Here is a 27078-nt window from a genome sequence, read left to right on the forward strand (position 1 = left end):
AGAGAGAGTGGAGGGTAGAGGGACATCTTTAGGAGGAGAGAGAGTGGAGGGTAGAGGGACATCTTTAGGAGGAGAGAGAGTGGAGGGTAGAGGGACATCTTTAGGAGGAGAGAGAGTGGAGGGTAGAGGGACAACTTTAGGAGGAGAGAGAGTGGAGGATAGAGGGACATCTTTAGGAGGAGAGAGAGTGGAGGGTAGAGGGAGATCTTTAGGAGGAGAGAGTGGAGGGTAGAGGGACAACTTTAGGAGGAGAGAGAGTGGAGGATAGAGGGACATCTTTAGGAGGAGAGAGAGTGGAGGGTAGAGGGACATCTTTAGGAGGAGAGAGAGTGGAGGGTAGAGGGACATCTTTAGGAGGAGAGAGAGTGGAGGGTAGAGGGACATCTTTAGGAGGAGAGAGAGTGGAGGGTAGAGGGACATCTTTAGGAGGAGAGAGTGGAGGGTAGAGGGACATCTTTAGGAGGAGAGAGTGGAGGGTAGAGGGACAACTTTAGGAGGAGAGAGAGTGGAGGATAGAGGGACATCTTTAGGAGGAGAGAGAGTGGAGGGTAGAGGGACATCTTTAGGAGGAGAGAGAGTGGAGGGTAGAGGGACAACTTTAGGAGGAGAGAGAGTGGAGGATAGAGGGACAACTTTAGGAGGAGAGAGAGTGGAGGGTAGAGGAACGACTTTAGGAGGAGAGAGAGTGGAGGGTAGAGGGACAACTTTAAGAGGAGAGAGAGAGTAGAGGGTAGAGGAACATCTTTAGGAGGAGAGAGAGTGAAGGGTAGAGGAACATCTTTAGGAGGTTAGGAGGAGAGAGTGGAGGGTAGAGGGACATCTTTAGGAGAGAGAGTGGAGGGTAGAGGAGCAACTTTAGGAGGAGAGAGAATGGAGGGTAGAGGAACAACTTTAGGAGGAGAGAGAGTGGAGGGTAGAGGAACGACTTTAGAAGGAGAGAGAGTGGAGGGTAGAGGAACGACTTTAGGAGGAGAGAGAGTGGAGGGTAGAGGATGAGACGATTAACCAGGACTCATTTTTAATAAAAGCCAAAGACCGATGACACAGAACAACATTTACAACAGGAAGAAGAGGAGAGGGGCAGTCTGATATGTGCATGTGTGCAAACCTACTGAGTAGTGCTACATTCATTACCAAGTGAGAAGCTGGCAATTACCATTTGTGAAGTTGTAAATACTAGTTGGTTCACATGCTTTGGCCACGTTGAGACATGCAGATAGGCTAATTGCCTGAGTCAGATAGGCTAATTGCCCGAGTCAGATAGGCTAATTGCCCGAGTCAGATAGGCTAATTGCCCGAGTCAGATAGGCTAATTGCCCGAGTCAGATAGGCTAATTGCCCGAGTCAGATAGGCTAATTGCCCGAGTCAGATAGGCTAATTGCCCGAGTCAGATAGGCTAATTGCCCGAGTCAGATAGGCTAATTGCCCGAGTCTAAAAGTACAGCCATCATGCTTGCAAACTGTTCAAAAATCATATGAATATATGTATTTTTATAAATAATGTTTCTTGTTACATTTAACTGCCTTAAAATGCTGTTATAGAGGCAATTTCCTTAGTAGGTGACCTCAAGAGGTCACCATGTGGGAGCTCAGGGATGATAGACGTGTTTCCCACTAGTAATTACCAGTTGGAGGGGCGTTCAAGCGGATTTTTTCTCCAGTCCTATGTGGTAAATACCACCTTCCCACTTGGTTATGAACGCAGCAAAAGTCCCATGATAAAAGCATGTTCGCACCACCCCATGACATGCTTGAGAGGGGTGCAGGGGTGACGGGGGTGACGGGGGGGGGGTTTAAAGCACTTGTCGCTGCAGCTTAGCCTAACATCTTCGTGGCGCGCTGGTTGGCTTCATCAATCCTGGTCTTGTTGGAATCAGCCTGAGGAGAGAGAGAGAGAGAATTGAGATGATAAATCATTCAAGCAATCAACTACCAATGGATAAATCTTTGGATTGTCAAACTCAAGGATGGGCTGCCAATCGCTAACACTGAAAACGTATGGAATGATTTGTCAACGTAATGGACAGTACCTTGTCCATGATCCTGTCGATCTGCCGGTTCTGGGTGTCGATCTCGTTGCCCATGTCCAGGGCCATGTGACGCAGGTTACCGATGATCCCGCCCACCTGCTCCAGGTTCTCATCCATCTCATTCTCCCGGGCATCGTCTGTTACCCTGGAAACACACATCGGATATTCGATGAAACTAACGGTAGCTTCGGAGTGGCAGAGGGAGTCCACACACACACACACATGCGCACACACACACTCTTACTAATACAGGAACACACTCACCTGCGGATGAAGCCCCCACTGATTGCCATCTGTTCACGTTCGTCCACCACACGGGCCCCTGGCTGACTGTTCACTACTCCATCCTGGTTGGCCCCCCACGCCTGGCCCCCACCCTTTATCCTGCAGGGACACGTACCAGTCAGGGTCTGTGTAGGTGAGTAAGTGTGTGTGCTTGTGTGCATGTAAACTGTAATTTGATGTAATATAAATATGACGAAGCCATGCATAGTGACAGCAAGGCAGCCCACCAACACAGCATACCAATGATATCTAAGGCAGCCCACCAACACAGCATACCAATGATATCTAAGGCAGCCCACCAACACAGCATACCAATGATATCTTAGGCAGCATGCCAACACAGCATACCAATGATATCTTAGGCAGCATGCCAACACAGCATACAAATGATATCTAAGGCAGCCCACCAACACAGCATACCAATGATATCTAAGGCAGCCCACCAACACAGCATACCAATGATATCTAAGGCAGCCCACCAACACAGCATACCAATGATATCTTAGGCAGCATGCCAACACAGCATACCAATGATATCTTAGGCAGCATGCCAACACAGCATACCAATGATATCTAAGGCAGCCCACCAACACAGCATACCAATAATATCTTAGGCAGCATGCCAACACAGCATACCATTGATATCTAAGGCAGCATGCCAACACAGCATACCAATGATATCTAAGGCAGCATGCCAACACAGCATACCAATGATATCTAAGGCAGCATGCCAACACAGCATACCAATAATATCTTCGGGACATATATGTTATATATGTTAGGTCTATCAATGAATAACGGATCCGAGTAGGCCCACTGATCAATTGAATTCTAGTGTATTTACTGTGTTTGTGGTTGATAGAATGGGGTCCTTTATAGACGTGTAGATAGAGGAGACATAAACCCTCCCACCAACACAGACACATTAAACACGCAGAACACCGAGCAGAAGACAACACAGACAGACAGACAGACAGACGGGGAGACAGGAAGACAGACTGGGAGACGGGAGGAGAGACAGGGAGACGGGAAGACAGACGGAGACAGACAGGAAGACAGACAGTGAGACAGGAAGACAGACAGTGAGACAGGAAGACAGACAGGGAGACAGGAAGACAGACAGGGAGACGGGAAGACAGACGGAGACAGAGGAAGACAGACAGGAAAACAGACAGTGAGACAGGAAGACAGACGGAGACAGAGGAAGACAGACAGGAAAACAGACAGTGAGACAGGAAGACAGACAGGGAGACAGGAAGACAGACAGGGAGACGGGAAGACGGGAAGACAGACGGAGACAGAGGAAGACAGACAGGAAAACAGACAGTGAGACAGGAAGACAGACAGGGAGACAGGAAGACAGACAGTGAGACAGGAAGACAGACAGGGAGACAGGAAAACAGACAGGGAGACAGGAAAACAGACAGGGAGACAGGAAGACAGACAGTGAGACAGGAAGACAGACAGTGAGACAGGAAGACAGACAGGGAGACAGGAAGACAGACAGGGAGACGCATCATATCCACACCCTCTGGTTACTGGAGGAAATCAGTTTAGATCCCAATCAGAAATAAACCAGAACATGATAGTTAATGATACTGAATTACAGAACGACATGGAAATAAACCAGAACATGATAGTTAATGATACTGAATTACAGAACGACATGGAAATAAACCAGAACATGATAGTTAATGATACTGAATTACAGAACGACATGGAAATAGATAAATACATACATATGATAAAAGCCAAGCTTATTTATACATTTTTTTCAGATGCGGGACACTAAAAAGTTAGGTCGTGTCGTGCTGCTAGAAGAATCATTGCTGCAATATGTGTAACACGGTAACAGACGATGCCCGGGAGAATGAGATGGATGAGAACCTGGAGCAGGTGGGCGGGATCATCGGTAAGTGTGCAAGTGATCATTTGTAAAAAATAAAAACACATATTTTTTTAAATATATAGTTTTGGTGCCCGCAACTGTAAGTAAAGGAAAATACATAGACAACACTAATGAACATAATGATATGGACATTATGTTATGGACACAGAAAAGGCTTTGCCTCAGAACATGACTCAGAGGCCATAGTTTGGATTTGCAGTGGCTCCTTAGGTACTATCCATTCACACCCCATAACCACACACACACACACATGTGCAAACATGTGCACATAATGTACACACACACCTGTTTTGTACAATATAGAGAAAGAAAAACATTCTAGGAAGTGAAGTTTGGTTTAAAATCACTTGGACTTTATAGACATTTTTGATTGTCGCTCACCACAGCAGTTAAATATGCATAAAACAATAGCTTTGAAATATAAACTATTCCTATGATGGTAAATTGTCTTGAGAAGAGGTACACTATATATACAAAAGTATGTGGACACTCCTTCAACTTAGTGGATTCGGCTACCTCAGCCACACCCATTCTGACAGGTGTATAAATTCGAGCACACAGCCATGCAATCTCCAGAGACAAACGTCTGGAATAAAATGGCCTTACTGCAGAGCTCAGTGACTCTCAACGTGGCATCCTATCATCATCCCATCATAGGATGCCACCTTTCCAACAAGTCAGTTTGTCAAATTTCTGCCCTGCTAGAACTGCCCCGATCAACTGTAAGTGCTGTTATTGTGAAGTGGAAACGTCAAGGAGCATCAACGGCTCAGCCGCGAAGTGGTAGGCCATACAAGCTCACAGAATGAAACCGCCGAGTGTTGAAGCGTGTAGCTTGTAAAAATCGTCTGTCCTCAGTTGCAACACACTCTACCGAGTTCCAAACTGACCTCTGGAAGCAACGTCAGCATGTTCGTCGGGAGCTTCATGAAATGCGTTTCCATGGCCGAGCAGCTGCACACAAGCCTAAGATCCCCATGCGCTATACCAGGCGTCGGCTGGAGTGGTGTAAAGCTCGCTGCCAATGGACCCTGGAGCAGTATAAACATGTTCTCTGGAGTGATGAATCACGCTTCACCATCTGGCAGTCCAACTGATGAATCTGATTTTGGCGGATGCCAGGAGAACGCTAAATGGTCTGGGGCTGTTTCAGGGAAAGACCCTTAGTTTCAGGGAAGGGAAATCTTAACTCTACAGCATACAATTACTTTCTAGACCATTCTGGGCTTCCAACTTTGTGGCAACAGTTTGGGGAAGGCCTTTTCCCATTTCAGCATAAAGCGAGGTCCATACAGAAATGGTTTGTCACCTGCAAAGTGGCGCAGCTGTCTAAGGAACCGCATCGCAGTGCTATAGAGGCGTCACTACAGATCCGGGTTCGATCCCGGGCTGTGTTGCAGGCGGCCGTGACCGGTAGGCCCATGAGGCAGCGCACAATTGGCCCAGCGTCATCTGGGTTAGGGGAGGGTTTGTCCGGCTGTGATGTCCTTGACAATGTCCTTGTCCCATTTCTCTCTAGCGACTCCTTGTGGTGGGCCGGACGCATGGACCCTGACTTCAGTCGCCAGCTGTACAGTGTTTCCTCTGACACATCGGTGTGGCTGGCTTCCGGGTTAAGCAAGCAGTGTGTCAAGAAGTGGTCCAGCTTGGCGGAGTCGAGGCTCTCAACCTTCGCCTCTCCCTAGTCCGTACGGGAGTTGCAGCGATGGGACAAGACTGTATCTACCAATTGGATATCACGAAATTGGGGTAAAAAGTACCCAAAATAAAACATGTACAAAAAATGGTTTGTTGAGATCGATGTGGAAGAACTTGACAGAGCTCTGACCTCAACCTCTTCGATCACCTTTGGGATGAATTAGAATGCCGACTGTGAGCCAGGCCTAATCACCCAACATCAGTTCAGCCACTTATGCTCGTGGCTGAACGGAAGCAAGTCCCCGCAGAAATGTTCCAACATTTAGTGGAAAGCCTTCCCAGAAGAGTGGAGGCTGCTATTGCAGCAAAGGGGGGACCAACTCTATATTAATGCCCATGATTTTGGAATGAGAATGTTCGAGGAGCAGGTGTCCACATACTTTTGGCCATGTAGTGTATGTGACTTCTAAATACCAATCAAATTTCACACAACATTGTGAACATAAAACTGAACTTCCTGAAATGCTTCAGTTCCTCCTGTTTCAACACACATGAACCATACACAACAACATATCGTAGGTTCTAGGTCTATCATCTCAGGACCCGAATTCTGACTTGAGATTTGAACACTTAACTTGAGCTTTAGAAGACATATGTTCAAAGTCAAGTTCAAAGTTAGATGCGTAAATCTCAAAACAAACACAAGACCATTAGCTTCCCACTAAGCAGTTTGTTTCAATACCTCATCGAATGTAAACGATCGTCATCGTTCTTTTGGTAGGAATGAGTCAAATGAGTGGTCTTTATCTATTGCTTTGTGTGTCACTGTCCAAGGTTTGTATGTGTCCACCAAACAGCATGTAACACTATATGGTGAATGCAACAGCGAGAAAAAAAAAAAAATCTGTGTCTGATGTTGTGTGTGTCTGTCATGTATTCGCATAGAAAGCGTTGGGCAGCATGTTCATGCACATGACTGATGAGCAACCAACAGCAGGAATCAGGTCATGCTAAATCGTACTGTAGGCCTACTGCACATGACTGATGAGCAAACAACAGCAGGAATCAGGTCTTGCTAAATCGTACTGTAGGCCTACTGCACATGACTGATGAGCAACCAACAGCAGGAATCAGGTCTTGCTAAATCGTACTGTAGGCCTACTGCACATGACTGATGAGCAACCAACAGCAGGAATCAGGTCTTGCTAAATCGTACTGTAGGCCTACTGCACATGACTGATGAGCAACCAACAGCAGGAATCAGGTCTTGCTAAATCGTACTGTAGGCCTACTGCACATGTAAGAATAGTATTGGAACGTGTGGATGTATGTACTGTATGTATGTACGAGTGATTCTTTTGAAGGAGATTAGTGTTACAGTGGACGAGCATGCATCAAGCTCACACACACTCACAAACGCTCTCTCTCTCTGTCTCTCTCTCTCTCTCTCTCTCGCTCTCTCTCTCTCGCTCTCTCTCCAGGTCAAAGTGCAGGTGGAAGCAGCATGCACACTAGTTAAGACATTAAAGCAGGCAGGCAAGCAGGCAGGTGGGCAGACAGTCAGGCAATGCAGGCTGCACCTACTTGTTACAGGGACATGAACAAAGACCACAGAGAGACCCTAGATTGTTCAAATTCTTTTCTGCGTCCTTCATGTCCTTATTGATCTGGTCCATCCCCTCCTCGATCCGCTCCAGTTGCTCTGATTATCAACAACAAGTCAAGTTTCCCCCACAAAGAACGAGAGCACGTTGAAAAACACACACAAAAAAGAAAGAAAAAGAAGAAGAGAGCGGGAGGACAAAGGAGAGGAGACAAAAAGAGACATTGACTGTGACAAGAGAGACAGACATTGGACAGCACTACCAACACCACACAGGCCCGTCGCCACCGGTACCTACTTGGCAACACATGGACATAATTGGACACAGCATTGCCCTAAACCCTTCATATCTTTCTCGGCCTCCTTCAAGTCTTGGTTGACCTTGTTCATGCCATCTTCAAACCGATCCAGTTGTTCTGGTGAGGACAAAGGTAATGAGAGCAGTGAAATGAATCGGATTGATGATTGAGCTCTAAGCTACAGCCTGTCAAACACAGCCATAATGCGATGCAAGAAGTAAGACGCAGTGTTAAGATGTACCAGGAAAGCAGGGGTTCTGTCGTCACACCTAAAGGCTAATAAAGGAGGTCCCTGGTGACATAGGCATAGGTTTAAACTCTATTATCACATTAATAGGCTATACTCACCTGATTCTTTGGCCAATTAAGACAGTGTACTGTACATGTATTTGTATACATATTTACTAGACCGGCACTTCCATCCGAACTTCCATTGCTTTCTGTTTAGTTTAACACATGGAATTAATCAGCTGATTAAACAGCAGTTTGAGCTTCAGCGGTGATTTGAACCAGTAACCATTCAATAATTAGCCTACTTTCTCTTACCTCTGGGCAGGGTTGAGGAAGCTACTCTGAAAATATAGTTTACCAAGCTACCAATTACTTCACACTGGAAAAAGGTAAGCTACACAAAAGCTACCCTTTAAAAAAAAAGTATAGTTTACTTTATCTAAAGTCACTTTGGAAAAAGTGTAGTTTACTCTAACTAAAGTCACTTTGGAAAAAGTGTAGTTTACTTTAACTAAAGTCACCTTGAAAAGTGTAGTTTACTTTAACTAAAGTCACTTTGGAAAAAGTGTAGTTTACTTTAACTAAAGTCACTTTGGAAAAAGTGTAGTTTACTTTAACTAAAGTCACTTTGGAAAAAGTGTAGTTTACTTTAACTAAAGTCACCTTGAAAAGTGTAGTTTACTTTAACTAAAGTCACCTTGAAAAAGTGTAGTTTACTTTAACTAAAGTCACCTTGAAAAAGTGTAGTTTACTTAACTAAAGTCACCTTGAAAAGTGTAGTTTACTTTAACTAAAGTCACCTTGAAAAAGTGTAGTTTACTTAACTAAAGTCACCTTGGAAAAAGTGTAGTTTACTTAACTAAAGTCACTTTGGAAAAAGTATTCTACTACATCCAAACTACTTTGTGAGCTAAATTTGAAATGTCATATACTACAATTGCAAGAATAGATCACTCAGGGGTTAGATGTTTAAGAGAATGTGGAATTTAGCCTATTCAACAAGTGAGTATAAGGCAGGTCTGAACACACCCGAACACTGCCTCTGGGCCACACTTTCAGACTCACAGTATTAAAGCCAGTGCATTTAAACAACTTATAATAGTGTTTGAGAGTGAGACAGACAGACAGACAGAGACACAGAAAAGGACACATAAAGGCTGGATTCCAATACAAAATAGCCTCTCTCATTCTCAAACTGCTAGGGCCTAGGAAAGAGAGCACCCCTATGAGCACAAGATGTTGACAAGGCGTGTTTAGGGTAGAAAATATGTATTTTTTTGTTTGACAAAATGTTGAAAATACTTATTTTAACCAATTTAGGTGAAATACAATACAGTGTATTGAAAACCAGATGGGGGGGGGGGGGGGAGCAAGTGATAAACAGACAGATGAGAGAACCAGGATGAGTGAAGGAGGGGTCTAGATGAACTGAACAAGTGTTGTGAAGCAGTGGATGAGGTGAAAAGCATTATGGGGGATGCAAGCAGAATGTTTGAATAAAATATAAGTTGGGTAGCAACAGTAATGACCTCACCCCAAGAGCTTGCCCTAACCACTGATACAGGGTCAGATATGGGTTGATTCCTTAAATGGTGTGTTGGGTTAGCATTGTGGGTACTCTGATCCTAGACCTGTAGTTAGTGTCAACATCTACCTGGAGTGGGTCCAGGGAGAGAGCGGAGTGGTCTGTAGCATAGGCAAGGCAGGGTAAGGGAATTCATGGCTGGGCTGGCTTGTTGATGTGTGCACATTTGTAAACAATCCCTGGGTTGTGGCGATGCGGAAACAACTCACAATGTTTGAGACAGATACACATGTCTCTGGTTACTGGACACAGAATGGACACAGACACAAGATGAAATAGGGAACTGGATGTTTAGCAGTGAACTAGACTTCAAGACTACTTCAAGGCTGCTTCAAGACTGCTTCTGTGCTTTCTGGCTACTTCTTCTCTTTCTCCCTTCTACATATTCAGTGTCTTTCTTCTTTAGTTATTTCTCACTCACTCACCCACCCACCCACCCACCCACTCACTCACTCACCCACCCACCCACCCACTCACTCACTCACTCACTCACTCACTCACTCACTCTCTGTAGACCATCTGCAGTCAGATAGTAGGAACAGTATTGTTATCCTTTCTGGCGTCTCTGTCGCCCCCAACAACACTACCACACAAATAAGTAGCCTCCCCAGGTAATCCCATGGAAAGTGAGGGATTAGAGAAGAGGGGGAATGTGAGAGAGAGAGAAAACGAGGGGCATCTTTACACAGCACCACTCTGACCCTAAACTAATCAATGGTAACAGTTGGGATAGCCAATCAGATCAGATCTGAAGTCACTCCACAGGTCCTGTTTACAAAAAGCTCTGGCACCTGGTCTAGAATTTCTGGAGGTGGACTCTCTTCAACACTGGCACCTGGTTTAGAATATCTGGAGGTGGACTCTCTTTAACACTGGCACCTGGTCTAGAATCTCTGGAGGTGGACTCTCTTTAACACTGGCACCTGGTTCTAGAATCTCTGGAGGTGGACTCTCTTCAACACTGGCACCTGGTTCTAGAATCTCTGGAGGTGGACTCTCTTCAACACTGGCACCTGGTCTAGAATCTCTGGAGGTGGACTCTCTTCAACACTGGCACCTGGTTCTAGAATCTCTGGAGGTGGACTCTCTTCAACACTGGCACCTGGTCTAGAATCTCTGGAGGTGGACTCTCTCCAACACTGGCACCTAGTTAGAATCTCATTAGGTGGACTCTCTTCAACACTGGCACCTGGTCTAGAATCTCTGGAGGTGGACTCTCTTCAACACTGGCATCTGGTCTAGAATCTCTGGAGGTGGACTCTCTCCAACACTGACACCTGGTCTAGAATCTCTGGAGGTGGACTCTCTTCAACACTGGCACCTGGTTCTAGAATCTCTGGAGGTGGACTCTCTTCAACACTGGCACCTGGTTCTAGAATCTCTGGAGGTGGACTCTCTTCAACACTGGCACCTGGTTCTAGAATCTCTGGAGGTGGACTCTCTCCAACACTGGCACCTGGTTCTAGAATCTCTGGAGGTGGACTCTCTTCAACACTGGCACCTGGTCTAGACTCGCTGGTGCTGAGGTAATTTAAATCTGGGAATTGATTGCTCTGTGGTTGTGACGATTGCAGCGAGCGGGATGTTAGTACCATTACTCAGGAAGCCAGAGAGAAAGGCTATATGTTCCACTGACAGGCCTATTAGGTGATGTGTGGAACCGAGCCGGGGGCAGGAAGCTGTCCCATGGAGTTGAACACACAAATGAAACCCCTGCCATGCTGGAACCTGGGAGAGAGCAACACACTGAACGTTGGAGATGTAAATACCAAGAATAGAGCTGATATGATTGCTTTCTCCACATGTCAGAGAGGCATAACATGTGTTCTACAAAATACATTTATGTTGAAACACTGCATTGTGTCCAAATGAATGCAGAAGGGGCTGTGAATGCTTAGTTTAGAAAGACTGTGCTTCTCTTACAATGTAACTTCCTAGTTCTATACCATACTAACATTATTCAGTGGTCTAATGAAGAGCTGGGACTGGGATTTTTCACCTCTAGTTGCACAGGTAACATGCTGGTAGAAATGAGGTAAAACAGATTTCAATTTCCCTGCATTAAAATCACCAGCCACTAGGAATCAGTACTATCAGGCTGCTTTTCCTGCCTAACCAACCAGTACTATCAAGCTGCTTCTCCTGCCTAACCAACCAGTACTATCAAGCTGCTTCTCCTGCCTAATCAACCAGTACTATCAAGCTGCTTCTCCTGCCTAACCAACCAGTACTATCACGCTGCTTCTCCTGCCTAATCAACCAGTACTATCAAGCTGCTTCTCCTGCCTAACCAACCAGTACTATCAAGCTGCTTCTCCTGCCTAACCAACCAGTACTATCAAGCTGCTTCTCCTGCCTAACCAACCAGTACTGTCAAGCTGCTTCTCCTGACTAACCAACCAGTACTATCAAGCTGCTTCTCCTGCCTAACCAACCAGTACTGTCAAGCTGCTTCTCCTGCCTAACCAACCAGTACTATCAAGCTGCTTCTCCTGCCTAACCAACCAGTACTATCAAGCTGCTTCTCCTGCCTAACCAACTAGTACTATCAAGTTGGTGTTGGAGTCATGGAGACGTTGGTGAACAGGGAGTACAGAACGGGACTTAGCAAACACCACTGAGGGGCCCCTGTGTTGAAAGTCAGCGTGGTGGATGTGCTGATGTGTCACCTGGGGGTGGCCCGTCAGGAAGTCCAGGATCCAGGTGCAGAGGGAGGTGTTAAGTCCCAGGGTCCTTAGCTTAGTGAGGAGCTTGGAGGGCATGTTGAATGCTGAGCTGTAGTCATTGAACAGCATTCTCACATATGTGTCTTTTGAGCAGGTGGGAAAGGGCATTGTGCAATAGAGATTGCATCATCTGTGTATCTGTTGGGGTGGTATGGAAATTGGAGTGGGCCCAGGGTGATGGTGTTGATGTGGGCCATTGTAACAGTTTAACTTCCGTCCCCTCGCCCCGACCCGGGCTCCTCTGCACACATCAACAACTGTCACCCACGAAGCATCGTTACCCATCGCGCCACAAAAGCCGCGGCCCTTGCAGAGCAAGGGGAACTACTACTTCAAGGTCTCAGAGCAAGTGACGTCACCGATTGAAATGCTATTAGCATGCACCACCGCTAACTAGCTATCCATTTCACATCCGTTACACTCACTCCCCTTTTGACCACCTCCTTTTCCGCAGCAACCAGTGATCCGGGTCAACAGCATCAATTTTCACTTCCGTCCCTCTTCTCGCATCTACCTGGGCTTGAACCAGGGACCCTCTGCACACATCGACAACTGACACCCACGAAGCATCGGTACCCATCGCGCCACAAAAACCGCGGCACTTGCAGAGCAAGGGGAACAACTACTTCAAGGTCTCAGAGCAAGTGACGTCACCGATTGAAGCGCTATTAGCGCACACCACCGCTAACTAGCTAGCCATTTCACATCGGTTACACCATGACCAGCCTTTCAAAGTAATTTAGATTGGAACCTTGGCACTCTTGGGCACAGGGACTATGGTGGTTGGCTTGAAACATGTTAGTATTACAGACTGAGTCAGGGAGAGGTTGAAAATGTCAGTGAAGACACTTGCCAGCTAGTCAGCGCATTCTCTGAGTACTCATCCTGGTAATCTGTCTGAATGTTAACCTGTTTAAGGGTCTTCCTCACTTCGGTTATGGTGAGCGTGGTCGCACAGTTGTCCGTAACAGCTGGTGCTCTCATGCGTGGTTCAGTGTTGCTAGCCTCGAAGCGAGCATAGGGGCGGCAGCGTAGCCTAGTGGTTAGAGCGTTGGACTAGTAACCGGAAGGTTGCGAGTTCAAACCCCAGAACGACAAATCTGTCGTTCTGCCCCTGAACAGGCAGTTAACCCACTGTTCCCAGGCCGTCATTGAAAATAAGAATGTGTTCTTAACTGACTTGCCTGGTTAAATAAAGGTAAAATAAAAATAAAAAAATAAATAGAAGGCATTTAGCTCCTCTAGCAGGCTCACGTCACTGGGCAGCTCGTAGCTGGGTTTCCCTTTGTAATCTATTATAGTTTGCAAGCCCTGTCACATCCAACGAGCATTATAGCCGGTGTAGTAGGATTCAACCTTGGTCCTGTTTTGACAATTTTCCTGTTTGATGGTTCGTCAGAGGGCGTTGCAGGATTTCTTACAAGCATCAGGATTAGTATCACGCTCCTTGAAAGCGGCAGCTCTAGCCTTTAGCTCAGTGCGGGTGTTTCCTGTAATCCATGGCTTCTGGTTGGGATATGTACGCACAGTCATCGTGTGTACAACTTCGTAGATGCACTTATTGATGAAGCCGTTGCCTGAGGTGGTATACTCCTCAATGCCATTGTATGAATCCCGGAACATATTCCAGTCTGTGCCAGCAAAACATTCCTGTAGCTTAGCATCTGCGTCATCTGACCACTTCCGTATTGAACACGTCACTGGTACTTCCTGATTGAGTTTTTGCTTCTAAGAAGGAATCAGGAGGATAGAGTTATGGTCAGATTTGTGAAATCGAGGTCAAGGGAGAGAATTGTATGCGTCTCTGTGTGTGGAGTAAAGGTGATCTAGAGATTTTTCACCTCTAGTTGCACAGGTAACATGCTGGTAGAAATGAGGTAAAACAGATTTCAATTTCCCTACATTAAAATCACCAGCCACTAGGAATCAGTACTATCAGGCTGCTTCTCCTGCTTAACCAACCAGTAATATCAAGCTGTTTCTCCTGCCTAACCAACATTATCCATCTGATCCACGTCCACAAGGTTCCATTTCCTTAACCAAAGCCTTAACCCAGGGATTCTACAAATGGTCTCCCGTTTGAGTGCATGTGAATGAGATGTTTTGTCATTACCAGTATAACTGATCAGTGTGTCCTCTCAGTAAAGAGGATGTGCTATCAACTTCACCTCTGAACCGCAAGGCCACATGTTTTCTTGTAACCATGCTTCTTCTCAGATACACTATTGAGTCAACAAGCAGTTAACCTCAATACTACAGCTCATTGTTACTGTCTACTGAGGATATGTACTATACCTCTTATAAGACAAAGATACAAGCAAGACAGCAAACAGTTCAGACATTATATATTACAGAAATAACTGAGTTTAAAATCCCTGGTACTTTTAACTTTCTAACTGCACATAGTATACTAGCACTGTGCAAATAGAGTTCAGTACATTACAGCGTAGGACAGCATAGTACAGTGTAGTACATTATATTTAGTTTATATAGTCATGTCCAATATTAGAATGTATTATTGTGTCTCTATAAGGACTTACCTCCCTGCTCATCCAGCATAACCAGAGTCCTGATACCAGCATCTTTACTCTACACACCCCAGGCCAGAAGAAAAGAGGGGGGTGAGATAAGATAGTCAGCAGTGATATCAAGCAGTTCAGTGTGAACAGAACACGGCAGTAGAGATCAAACAGTTTAGTGTGAACAGAACACGGCAGTAGAGATCAAACAGTTCAGTGTGAACAGAACACGGCAGTAGAGATCAAACAGTTCAGTGTGAACAGAACACGGCAGTAGAGATCAAACAGTTCAGTGTGAACAGAACACGGCAGTAGAGATCAAACAGTTCAGTGTGAACAGAACACGGCAGTAGAGATCAAACAGTTCAGTGTGAACAGAACACGGCAGTAGAGATCAAACAGTTCAGTGTGAACAGAACACGGCAGTAGAGATCAAACAGTTCAGTGTGAACAGAACACGGCAGTAGAGATCAAACAGTTCAGTGTGAACAGAACACGGCAGTAGAGATCAAACAGTTCAGTGTGAACAGAACACGGCAGTAGAGATCAAACAGTTCAGTGTGAACAGAACACGGCAGTAGAGATCAAACAGTTCAGTGTGAACAGAACACGGCAGTAGAGATCAAACAGTTCAGTGTGAACAGAACACGGCAGTAGAGAAATGGAGGAATACTGACAGTTAAAATTAGATCACTTCCTCAAGACGTATTGATCCAAACATGACATCATGGATCGTCACCCAATTCCATATATGATGCACTATATAGGGCAAGGTTCTGAAACCTGTGGCCCGCGGGTTGAATTTGGCCCCCAGGTCATTTTATTGGCCCGTTTAAGTGTTTATATATATTTTTTTTATTGGACATACAGTGAAAACACCAGCAAATCAGCTCCAATTGATTTTAATTTTGGAAATCTGTTCCAAAGTCCGGGTAGAACCCTTTGAGGGGAAAAATATAATTTCAGAAATGCTTTGCTGTGTTTTTACTTGTCTCTTGTTATAGAATTGTCTCTTGTTATATGCTAGTTTTTTTTCTAACCTGATACAAACTATTCTTTGTGTGACTTAATCATAAGACTGGAAAGTATAAAGTATAACTAAGAGCCGTTGAGTTTTGCAGGATTGAGGGGGAAAGAAACCTATGGAGAACAAAGACATTCTTCCCGCCCAAAACTCATCCAAAAGTTGGGAATGAATTAAACAATATTTCTGTAAATCCATGTGGTTGGAGTGGTCCGTGGGTACTTGAAGAACAATTATGTCAGATCAGTTGTGTTTTGGGATCTCATGAAGGACAGTAGAACATCGTAAATGTATCTCTGAATGTGTATATTTCCCAGTGATCAGATTCACATACAAATGTGGGGAATGAATATGATTAAATATGAAACTATTTGTGAGAAGATGTAATGTGATGTTAGCCTCCTAAATGAGAGAATAGTTTTTCATATGAAGTCTTAAGTTAGGGATAGGGTCCTTTTTTCAGAATTTCCACCTGAATGACGTGCCCAAGGTAAACTGCCTGTTACTCAGGCCCAGAAGCCAGGATATGCATATAATTGGTATCATTGGGATAGAAACACTGTGAAGTTTGTAGAAATTTTTTAAATAATGTATGAGAGTATAACACAAGTGATATGGTAGCCAGAAATCCAAAGAAAAACCAACTGGAAATTATTATTTTTTGAGATCCCATGCTCTTTCAATGGATAGCTATGGGTCCTATGTAATTCCAGGTCCCAGATTGCAATGCCTATGGCTTCCACTAGATGTCAGCAGTCTTTGTTCAAGGTTTCAGGCTTGTAACTTGAATGATGAAGAAGTAATATGAGTTTGGATAGAGAGAGTCAACTTTGAAAATCAGTCTTGGTGCACGCATGGAGAGGACGACACTAGCTTATTTTATTTTCCTATTGAACATACTTCTTTCCGTATGAAATATTATAGTTTATTTACATTTTAGGGTACTTGAGGATTGCATAGAAACATAGTTTGACTTGTTTGAACAAAGAATAAGGTGTAGTTTTTCAGTTTCCTATCTTGGCATGTTGAACGAGTGGATTACTGAAATCGATGGCGCCAACTAAACAGACTTTTTGGGATATAAAGAAGGATTTTATCTAACAAAACGACCATTCATGTTGTAGCTGAGACCCTTGAGATTGCAAACAGAGGATGATTTTCAAAAGTAAAGTGATTCATTTAATCTCTATTTGTGATTTTGTGAAGCCTGTGCTGGTTGAAAAATATGTTGACGTGGGGCGCCGTCCTCAAACAATGGCATGGTATGCTTTTAACGCCTTTTTAAAATCTGACAATGCAGTTAGATTAAGAATAATTTCAGTTTTCAACCGATAATAGATACTTGTATGTTCATAAATGTTTCATATTATGATTATTTATTTGAATTCATTCAATTTCATTCATAGGCTATTCATAGGCTATTCATAGGCTATTCATAGGCTATTCATAGGCTAGGTTGTAGCAACCTCATGATGGGTACAGGGAACATTAGAGTATCATGTAGTAGCCTAAACCTATCGATGTTACATTGAGCTGGTTGAACAGAATATGAATGACAGTCATCCATTATGATGTCATAGAAATAAGTTTGTTATGATGAAAAATAAAATAGTCCTCCCTGATCTGAAATGGCACAGAGCACCACTGGAATGCACTGACTGTAAGAGCGTCTGCTAATTTACTAAAATATTAATATGTAAATCTAGAGAAACAGGCCTAATGACATGACCGATCACATCTACCAGACTTCTTTTTTTCCCCTGTCAGTACTCACACATCAACAACTGAGCTATGAAACCGTTGAGGTAGAGGATATGTGGGTGGGAAAGAGGATTACATCTTCTGGCTTTGCATTATGACTTGCATAGGTTTTGTTCAAAGTGCTTCTGGAATCAACAGAAAGGAAGATAGAGGAAAATCAGGTTGACATACATGTCCTCTCTTTGAATCTGACAGGGACATGTGTGTTTAAAGTTGCACATTCCGATTCATTCTGTGAAGTCACCACTCACTTCTCCTCACCTATACAGTAGTAGGGCTCTAACAACTTACTCTGTTGTAATGACTACCAGTCCTCAGGATTCATGACGGAGTGAATCACAAACACCCGTGTTGGGCGAGAGTGCTCCATGATATGGCTCCCTAGCCCACTATTTATGGGCAGAAAGACTTTAATCATCACACTATATAGTAGCCTAGTATACAATACACTATTGTGTATATGAGAGAGAGAGAGACAAAGAGTGAGAGAGAGTGAGAGAGAGAGAGAGACAGAGAGAGAGAGAGACAGAGAAGAGAGAGAGAGAGAGAGAGAGAGAGAGGGGGAGAGAGAGAGACAGAGAAGAGAGAGAGAGAGAGAGAGAGAGAGACAGAGAAGAGAGAGAGAGGGAGAGAGAGAGAAGGACAGAGAGAGAGAGAGACAAAGAGTGAGAGAGAGAGAGAGAGAGGTGTGTTACTGACAGTAAGATGGAGATTGTCTTTGATTTTATCGATGTCTCCTGTACTGATCTGCAATTGATATGACAACGAGCCTCCCGCCTCTGTATCCCCTTGCTGCCGAGCCATTGGATGGCCAGGGTTGGTTGCATGACATATGATATTCATACCTTGGCCCGGACTACAGTAGGCTACTAAATAACATTTCCAGTGGCACACTGACTCACCTAATGATGAAGATGAAGCCATAGGCTACTAGTCATGGTAATGGCAGATGCACTTTGGACTTGTATCTTTTTGTTGTTTCTATTGGTTCAACAGACAGATTAGTCTTCTCTTTTCAAAGGTATCCATGTGCTTTCCAAACTGTACGTTTTTCCTGCAAATGTCATTTGAAATTCACGAAAGGCAAACTGCAATCTACCATAGAAATATAATCTATAGATGGCAGTTCCCATTCAAGTATGAACTTGTACCCATGAGTTTAACACTCAAATTGCCAGGGTAAGAGGTTCAAAAACCCTTCTATGGATTAAATGTCTATGGCCACAACTCAACACGCTGTATATTTGATCTGCATGCTGCCCAAATGGCTGCTTTCCCGACTGTAGGCAACTAGTAACTAACAAAATAAAGGAAGCACTTGAGTAAATGAGAGATACAAAATGGATGATAATGGCATGGTTTAGGTCCACCTGTAGAATCTATGCCAAAGAGCATTGAAACTGTCCTGGCAGCTCAAGGTGACCAAACATTGTTTTAAGACACATTAAATACGGAAAGTATTCAGACCCCTTGACTTCTTCCACATTTTGTTACGTTACAGCCTTATTCTAACAATGATTCAATCGTTTTTTCCTTCATCCATTGCAAGCCCTGCCACATCTGACAAGCATCAGAGACGGTGTACTAGGATTCAATCTTAGTCCTCTATTGATGCTTTGCCTGTTTGATGGTTCATCTGAAGGTTCAGTATGATTTCTTATAAGCGTCCGGATTAGTGTCCCGCTCCTTGAAAGTGGCAGCTCTAACCTTTAGCTCTGTGAGGATGTTGCCTGTAATCCATGGCTTCTGATTGGGATATGTACGAACGTTCCCTGTGGAGACGACGTTGTCGATGCACTTATTTATGAGCCCGGTGACTGAGGTGGTAAACTCCTCAATGCCATTTCATGAATCCTGGAACATATTCCAGTCTGTGCTAGCAAAACAGTCCTGTAGTGTAGCATCCACATCATCTGACCACTTCCCTATAGAGCAAGTCACTGGTACTCCCTGCTTTAGTTTTTGCTTGTAAGCAGGAATCAGGAGGATATAATTATGGTCAGATTTGCCAAATGGAGGGCAAGGGAGAGCTTTGTATGCGTCTCTGTGTGTGGAGCAAAGGTGGTCCAGAGTTTTTTCCTCTGGTTGCACATGTGACATGCTGGTAGAAATTAGATTAACATGCATTTAAGTTTGCCTGCATTAATGTTCCTGGCCAATAGGAGTGCCACCTCTGGACGAGCATTTTCTTGTTTACTTATACAGCTCGTTGAGTGCTGTCTCAGTGCCAGCATCGGTTTGTGGTGGTAACTAGACGGCTACAGAAAATATAGATGAAAACTCTCTTGGTAGATAGTGTGGTCTACAGCTTATCACCTTGTGCACCACATGTTATTGACAAATAGACACACACCCCCACTCTTCTTACCAGAAGTAGCTGTTCTGTCCTGTCGAATTCACTGAAAACACAGCCAACTGTATACAGTATTATCTGTGTCGTCGTTCAGTCACAACTTGGTGAAACATAAGATATTACAGTTTTTAATATCCTGTTGGTAGGATAGTCTCGAATGGAGATCATCCAGTTTATTCTCAAGTTTATACCTATAACATGATGCAGCCACCACTATGCTTAAAAAATGGAGAGTGATACTCAGTAGTGTTGTATTGGATTTGTCTCAAACAAAACATTTTGTATCCAGGACAAAAAGTGAATTGTTTTGCAGTATTACTTTGGTGCCTTTTTGCAAGCAGGATGCATGTTTTGGAATATTTTTATTCTGTACAGGCTTCCTTCTTTTCCCTCTGTCAATTAGGTTAGTATTGTGGAGTACCTACAATGTTGCTGATCCATCCTCAGTTTTCTCCTTTCACTGCCATTAAACTCTGTAACTGTTTTAAGTCACCATTGGCCTCATTGGAAATCGCTTCTTCTCCGGCAACTGAGTTAGGAAGGACGCCTGTATCTTTGTAGTGACTGGGTGTATTGATACACCGTCCAAAGTATAAGTTAATAACTTCACAGGGGCCTCCCGAGTGGCGCAGTGGTCTAATGCACTACATCGCAGTGCTAGCTGTGCCACTAGGGATTCTGGGTTCGAGTCCATTTTCTGTCACAACCGGCCGTGATCAGGAGACCTATGGGTTGGCACACAATTAGCCCAGTGTTGTCCGGGTTAGGGGAGGGCTTGGCAGGGATGTCCTTGTCCCATCGCGCATCAGGGATTTCTGTGCACTCTGACACGGTTGCCAGGTGTACAGTGTTTCCTCCGACACATTGGTGAGGCTGGCTTCCGGGTTAAGTGTGCATTGTGTCAAGAAGCCATGCGGCTTCGTTGGGTTGTGTTTCGGAGGACGCATGGCTTTCAACCTTCGTCTCTCCCGAGTCCACACAGGAGTTGCAGCGAAGAGACAAGACTGTAACTATCAATTGGATACCATGAAATTGGGGAGAAAAAAAGGGGTTAACATAAAAAAAATACTCAAAGGGATATTCAATGTCTGCTTCTTTATTTCTACCAGTCTACCAATAGGTCCCCTTCTTTATTTCTACCAGTCTACCAATAGGTCCCCTTCTTTATTTCTACCAGTCTACCAATAGGTCCCCTTCTTTATTTCTACCAGTCTACCAATAGGTCCCCTTCTTTATTTCTACCAGTCTACCAATAGGTCCCCTTCTTTATTTCTACCAGTCTACCAATAGGTCCCCTTCTTTATTTCTACCAGTCTACCAATAGGTCCCCTTCTTTATTTCTACCAGTCTACCAATAGGTCCCCTTCTTTATTTCTACCAGTCTACCAATAGGTCCCCTTCTTTATTTCTACCAGTCTACCAATAGGTCCCCTTCTTTATTTCTACCAGTCTACCAATAGGTCCCCTTCTTTATTCTACCAGTCTACCAATAGGTCCCCTTCTTTATTTCTACCAGTCTACCAATAGGTCCCCTTCTTTATTTCTACCAGTCTACCAATAGGTCCCCTTCTTTATTCTACCAGTCTACCAATAGGTCCCCTTCTTTATTTCTACCAGTTCTACCAATAGGTCCCCTTCTTTATTTCTACCAGTCTACCAATAGGTCCCCTTCTTTATTCTACCAGTCTACCAATAGGTCCCCTTCTTTATTTCTACCAGTCTACCAATAGGTCCCCTTCTTTATTTCTACCAGTCTACCAATAGGTCCCCTTCTTTATTTCTACCAGTCTACCAATAGGTCCCCTTCCTTTATTTCTACCAGTCTACCAATAGGTCCCCTTCTTTATTTCTACCAGTCTACCAATAGGTCCCTTCTTATTTCTACCAGTCTACCAATAGGTCCCCTTCTTTATTTCTACCAGTCTACCAATAGGTCCCCTTCTTTATTTCTACCAGTCTACCAATAGGTCCCCTTCTTTATTTCTACCAGTCTACCAATAGGTCCCCTTCTTTATTTCTACCAGTCTACCAATAGGTCCCCTTCTTTATTTCTACCAGTCTACCAATAGGTCCCCTTCTTTATTTCTACCAGTCTACCAATAGGTCCCCTTCTTTATTTCTACCAGTCTACCAATAGGTCCCCTTCTTTATTTCTACCAGTCTACCAATAGGTCCCCTTCTTTATTTCTACCAGTCTACCAATAGGTCCCCTTCTTTATTTCTACCAGTCTACCAATAGGTCCCCTTCTTTATTTCTACCAGTCTACCAATAGGTCCCCTTCTTTATTTCTACCAGTCTACCAATAGGTCCCCTTCTTTATTTCTACCAGTCTACCAATAGGTCCCCTTCTTTATTTCTACCAGTCTACCAATAGGTCCCCTTCTTTATTTCTACCAGTCTACCAATAGGTCCCCTTCTTTATTTCTACCAGTCTACCAATAGGTCCCCTTCTTTATTTCTACCAGTCTACCAATAGGTCCCCTTCTTATTTCTACCAGTCTACCAATAGGTCCCCTTCTTTATTTCTACCAGTCTACCAATAGGTCCCCTTCTTTAGTTCTAAGGTCCCTTTATTTCTACAGTCTACCAATAGGTCCCCTTCTTTATTTCTACCAGTCTACCAATAGGTCCCCTTCTTTATTATCTACCAGTCTACCAATAGGTCCCCTTCTTTATTCTACCAGTCTACCAATAGGTCCCCTTCTTATTTCTACCAGTCTACCAATAGGTCCCCTTCTTTATTTCTACCAGTCTACCAATAGGTCCCCTTCTTTATTTCTACCAGTCTACCAATAGGTCCCCTTCTTTATTTCTACCAGTCTACCAATAGGTCCCCTTCTTTATTTCTACCAGTCTACCAATAGGTCCCCTTCTTTATTTCTACCAGTCTACCAATAGGTCCCCTTCTTTATTTCTACCAGTCTACCAATAGGTCCCCTTCTTTATTTCTACCAGTCTACCAATAGGTCCCCTTCTTATTTCTACCAGTCTACCAATAGGTCCCCTTCTTTATTTCTACCAGTCTACCAATAGGTCCCCTTCTTTATTTCTACCAGTCTACCAATAGGTCCCCTTCTTTATTTCTACCAGTCTACCAATAGGTCCCCTTCTTTATTTCTACCAGTCTACCAATAGGTCCCCTTCTTTATTTCTACCAGTCTACCAATAGGTCCCCTTCTTTATTTCTACCAGTCTACCAATAGGTCCCCTTCTTTATTTCTACCAGTCTACCAATAGGTCCCCTTCTTTATTTCTACCAGTCTACCAATAGGTCCCCTTCTTATTTCTACCAGTCTACCAATAGGTCCCCTTCTTTATTTCTACCAGTCTACCAATAGGTCCCCTTCTTTATTTCTACCAGTCTACCAATAGGTCCCCTTCTTTATTTCTACCAGTCTACCAATAGGTCCCCTTCTTTATTTCTACCAGTCTACCAATAGGTCCCCTTCTTATTTCTACCAGTCTACCAATAGGTCCCCTTCTTTATTTCTACCAGTCTACCAATAGGTCCCCTTCTTATTTCTACCAGTCTACCAATAGGTCCCCTTCTTTATTTCTACCAGTCTACCAATAGGTCCCCTTCTTTATTTCTACCAGTCTACCAATAGGTCCCCTTCTTTATTTCTACCAGTCTACCAATAGGTCCCCTTCTTTATTTCTACCAGTCTACCAATAGGTCCCCTTCTTTATTCTACCAGTCTACCAATAGGTCCCCTTCTTTATTTCTACCAGTCTACCAATAGGTCCCCTTCTTTATTTCTACCAGTCTACCAATAGGTCCCCTTCTTTATTTCTACCAGTCTACCAATAGGTCCCCTTCTTTATTTCTACCAGTCTACCATAGGTCCCCTTCTTTATTTCTACCAGTCTACCAATAGGTCCCCTTCTTTATTTCTACCAGTCTACCAATAGGTCCCCTTCTTTATTTCTACCAGTCTACCAATAGGTCCCCTTCTTTATTTCTACCAGTCTACAATAGGTCCCCTTCTTTATTTCTACCAGTCTACCAATAGGTCCCCTTCTTTATTTCTACCAGTCTACCAATAGGTCCCCTTCTTTATTTCTACCAGTCTACCAATAGGTCCCCTTCTTATTCTACCAGTCTACCAATAGGTCCCCTTCTTTATTTCTACCAGTCTACAATAGGTCCCCTTCTTTATTTCTACCAGTCTACCAATAGGTCCCCTTCTTTATTTCTACCAGTCTACCAATAGGTCCCCTTCTTTATTTCTACCAGTCTACCAATAGGTCCCCTTCTTTATTTCTACCAGTCTACCAATAGGTCCCCTTCTTATTTCTACCAGTCTACCAATAGGTCCCCTTCTTTATTTCTACCAGTCTACCAATAGGTCCCCTTCTTTATTTCTACCAGTCTACCAATAGGTCCCCTTCTTTATTTCTACCAGTCTACCAATAGGTCCCCTTCTTTATTTCTACCAGTCTACCAATAGGTCCCCTTCTTTATTTCTACCAGTCTACCAATAGGTCCCCTTCTTTATTTCTACCAGTCTACCAATAGGTCCCCTTCTTTATTTCTACCAGTCTACCAATAGGTCCCCTTCTTTATTTCTACCAGTCTACCAATAGGTCCCCTTCTTTATTTCTACCAGTCTACCAATAGGTCCCCTTCTTTATTTCTACCAGTCTACCAGGTCCCCTTCTTTTCTACCAGTCTACCAATAGGTCCCCTTCTTTATTTCTACCAGTCTACCAATAGGTCCCCTTCTTTATTTCTACCAGTCTACCAATAGGTCCCCTTCTTTATTTCTACCAGTCTACCAATAGGTCCCCTTCTTTTCTACCAGTCTACCAATAGGTCCCCTTCTTTTCTACCAGTCTACCAATAGGTCCCCTTCTTTGCGAGGTATTTGAAAACCTCCCTGGTCTTTGTTGATGAATCTGTGTTTGAATTTCACTGCTCGACTGGGGGACCTTACAGATAACGTTATGCGTGGGGTACAGAGATGAAGTAGTCATTCGAAAATCTCGTTCAACAGTATGATTGCACACAGATTGAGTCCATTGAGTAACTTACTATATGACAGAAGTCCATGTAACTTATTATATGACAGAAGTCCATGTAACTTATTATATGACAGAAGTCCATGTAACTTATTATATGACAGAAGTCCATGTAACTTATTATATGACAGAAGTCCATGTAACTTATTATATGACAGAAGTCCATGTAACTTACTATATGACTTTGTTAAACACATTTTTATTCTTGAGCTTATTTAGACCTGCCATAACAAAGGGGTTGAATACTTATTGACATTTCAGCTTTTCATTTTTTATTCATTTGTAAACATAAAAAAAAAGAAAAATTAATTCCACTTTGACTTTACTGGATATTGTGTGTAGACCAGCGGGGAAAATAAATAAATAAATCGTAATTGAAAACATTTTTGAATCAGGTTACAACATAACAAAATGTGGGAAAATCAAGGGGTGTGAATACTTCCTGAATGCACTGTATCTAATATATAGTGTACAATATAAACAGTATATATATATTATTATAATAATAATAATGTTTGCTGCCTCTTGGGCCTCCCACGGGCCTGGGCCTCCCACGGGCCTGGGCCTCCCACGGGCCTGGGCCTCCCACGGGCCTGGGCCCAGAGGCTTCAACCCCGGTAAGCCCCTGCATTAATCCGGCCCTGTTCAGACCATGAATGATTTAGTGCAGGTCATTTTAATACAGCTAGCATACCTACATATAGATCTGAGAAATGTAGAGAAAGTACGAGGCGTGGAAATAGATGTGATGGCACCAGATGCTTCTCTTCAATATGTATTATTTACGGTTCAATTTCACATAATGACCCAATTGCATGGAGACATATGACACTGCTTTGACTGTGTATTTGAAGCTGCCACTTTCCCACCAAACATTCAGTAGGAGCAGGACAGATTTCAACTGCCACTTTCCCACCAAACATTCAGTAGGAGCAGGACAGATTTCAACTGCCACTTTCCCACCAAACATTCAGTAGGAGCAGGACAGATTTCAACTGCCACTTTCCCACCAAACATTCAGTAGGAGCAGGACAGATTTCAACTGCCACTTTCCCACCAAACATTCAGTAGGAGCAGGACAGATTTCAACTGCCACTTTCCCACCAAACATTCAGTAGGAGCAGGACAGATTTCAACTGCCACTTTCCCACCAAACATTCAGTAGGAGCAGGACAGATTTCAACTGCCACTTTCCCACCAAACATTCAGTAGGAGCAGGACAGATTTCAACTGCCACTTTCCCACCAAACATTCAGTAGGAGCAGGACAGATTTCAACTGCCACTTTCCCACCAAATATTCAGTAGGAGCAGGACAGATTTAAACTGCCACTTTCCCACCAAACATTCAGTAGGAGCAGGACAGATTTCAACTGCCACTTTCCCACCAAACATTCAGTAGGAGCAGGACAGATTTCAACTGCCACTTTCCCACCAAACATTCAGTAGGAGCAGGACAGATTTCAACTGCCACTTTCCCACCAAACATTCAGTAGGAGCAGGACAGATTTCAACTGCCACTTTCCCACCAAATATTCAGTAGGAGCAGGACAGATTTCAACTGCCACTTTCCCACCAAACATTCAGTAGGAGCAGGACAGATTTCAACTGCCACTTTCCCACCAAACATTCAGTAGGAGCAGGACAGATTTCAACTGCCACTTTCCCACCAAACATTCAGTAGGAGCAGGACAGATTTCAACTGCCACTTTCCCACCAAACATTCAGTAGGAGCAGGACAGATTTCAACTGCCACTTTCCCACCAAACATTCAGTAGGAGCAGGACAGATTTCAACTGCCACTTTCCCACCAAACATTCAGTAGGAGCAGGACAGATTTCAACTGCCACTTTCCCACCAAACATTCAGTAGGAGCAGGACAGATTTCAACTGCCACTTTCCCACCAAACATTCAGTAGGAGCAGGACAGATTTCAACTGCCACTTTCCCACCAAACATTCAGTAGGAGCAGGACAGATTTCAACTGCACTTTCCCACCAAATATTCAGTAGGAGCAGGACAGATTTAAACTGCCACTTTCCCACCAAACATTCAGTAGGAGCAGGACAGATTTCAACTGCCACTTTCCCACC

The 27078-nt window shown here is 43.8% G+C and overlaps 1 protein-coding gene across 4 annotated transcripts in view; it reads right to left on the reverse strand.

Annotated features, from left to right (window-relative positions):
- Positions 1 to 1511: 1511 nt before the first annotated feature.
- Positions 1512 to 27078, reverse strand: part of LOC109903244 (synaptosomal-associated protein 25-B-like) — a 93133-nt gene continuing 67566 nt past the window's right edge. For 2 of the 4 annotated variants that reach the window (XM_031787754.1, XM_031787752.1), the window contains 5 exons: positions 14848 to 14896; positions 7448 to 7565; positions 2296 to 2415; positions 2032 to 2176; positions 1512 to 1879 (listed from right to left, as the gene is read on the reverse strand). In XM_031787754.1, the coding sequence (XP_031643614.1) occupies positions 1817 to 1879; positions 2032 to 2176; positions 2296 to 2415; positions 7448 to 7565; positions 14848 to 14896 (495 nt within the window). In that variant the 3' untranslated portion in view covers positions 1512 to 1816. Of the gene's footprint in view, positions 1880 to 2031; positions 2177 to 2295; positions 2416 to 7447; positions 7566 to 7764; positions 7883 to 14847; positions 14897 to 27078 lie in introns of all 4 variants that reach the window. The other 2 variants (XM_031787755.1, XM_031787753.1) reach the window with 1 other exon arrangement.

The sequence above is a fragment of the Oncorhynchus kisutch genome, linkage group LG14 (assembly GCF_002021735.2).
Source record: "Oncorhynchus kisutch isolate 150728-3 linkage group LG14, Okis_V2, whole genome shotgun sequence".
Taxonomy (NCBI): Eukaryota; Metazoa; Chordata; class Actinopteri; order Salmoniformes; family Salmonidae; genus Oncorhynchus; species Oncorhynchus kisutch.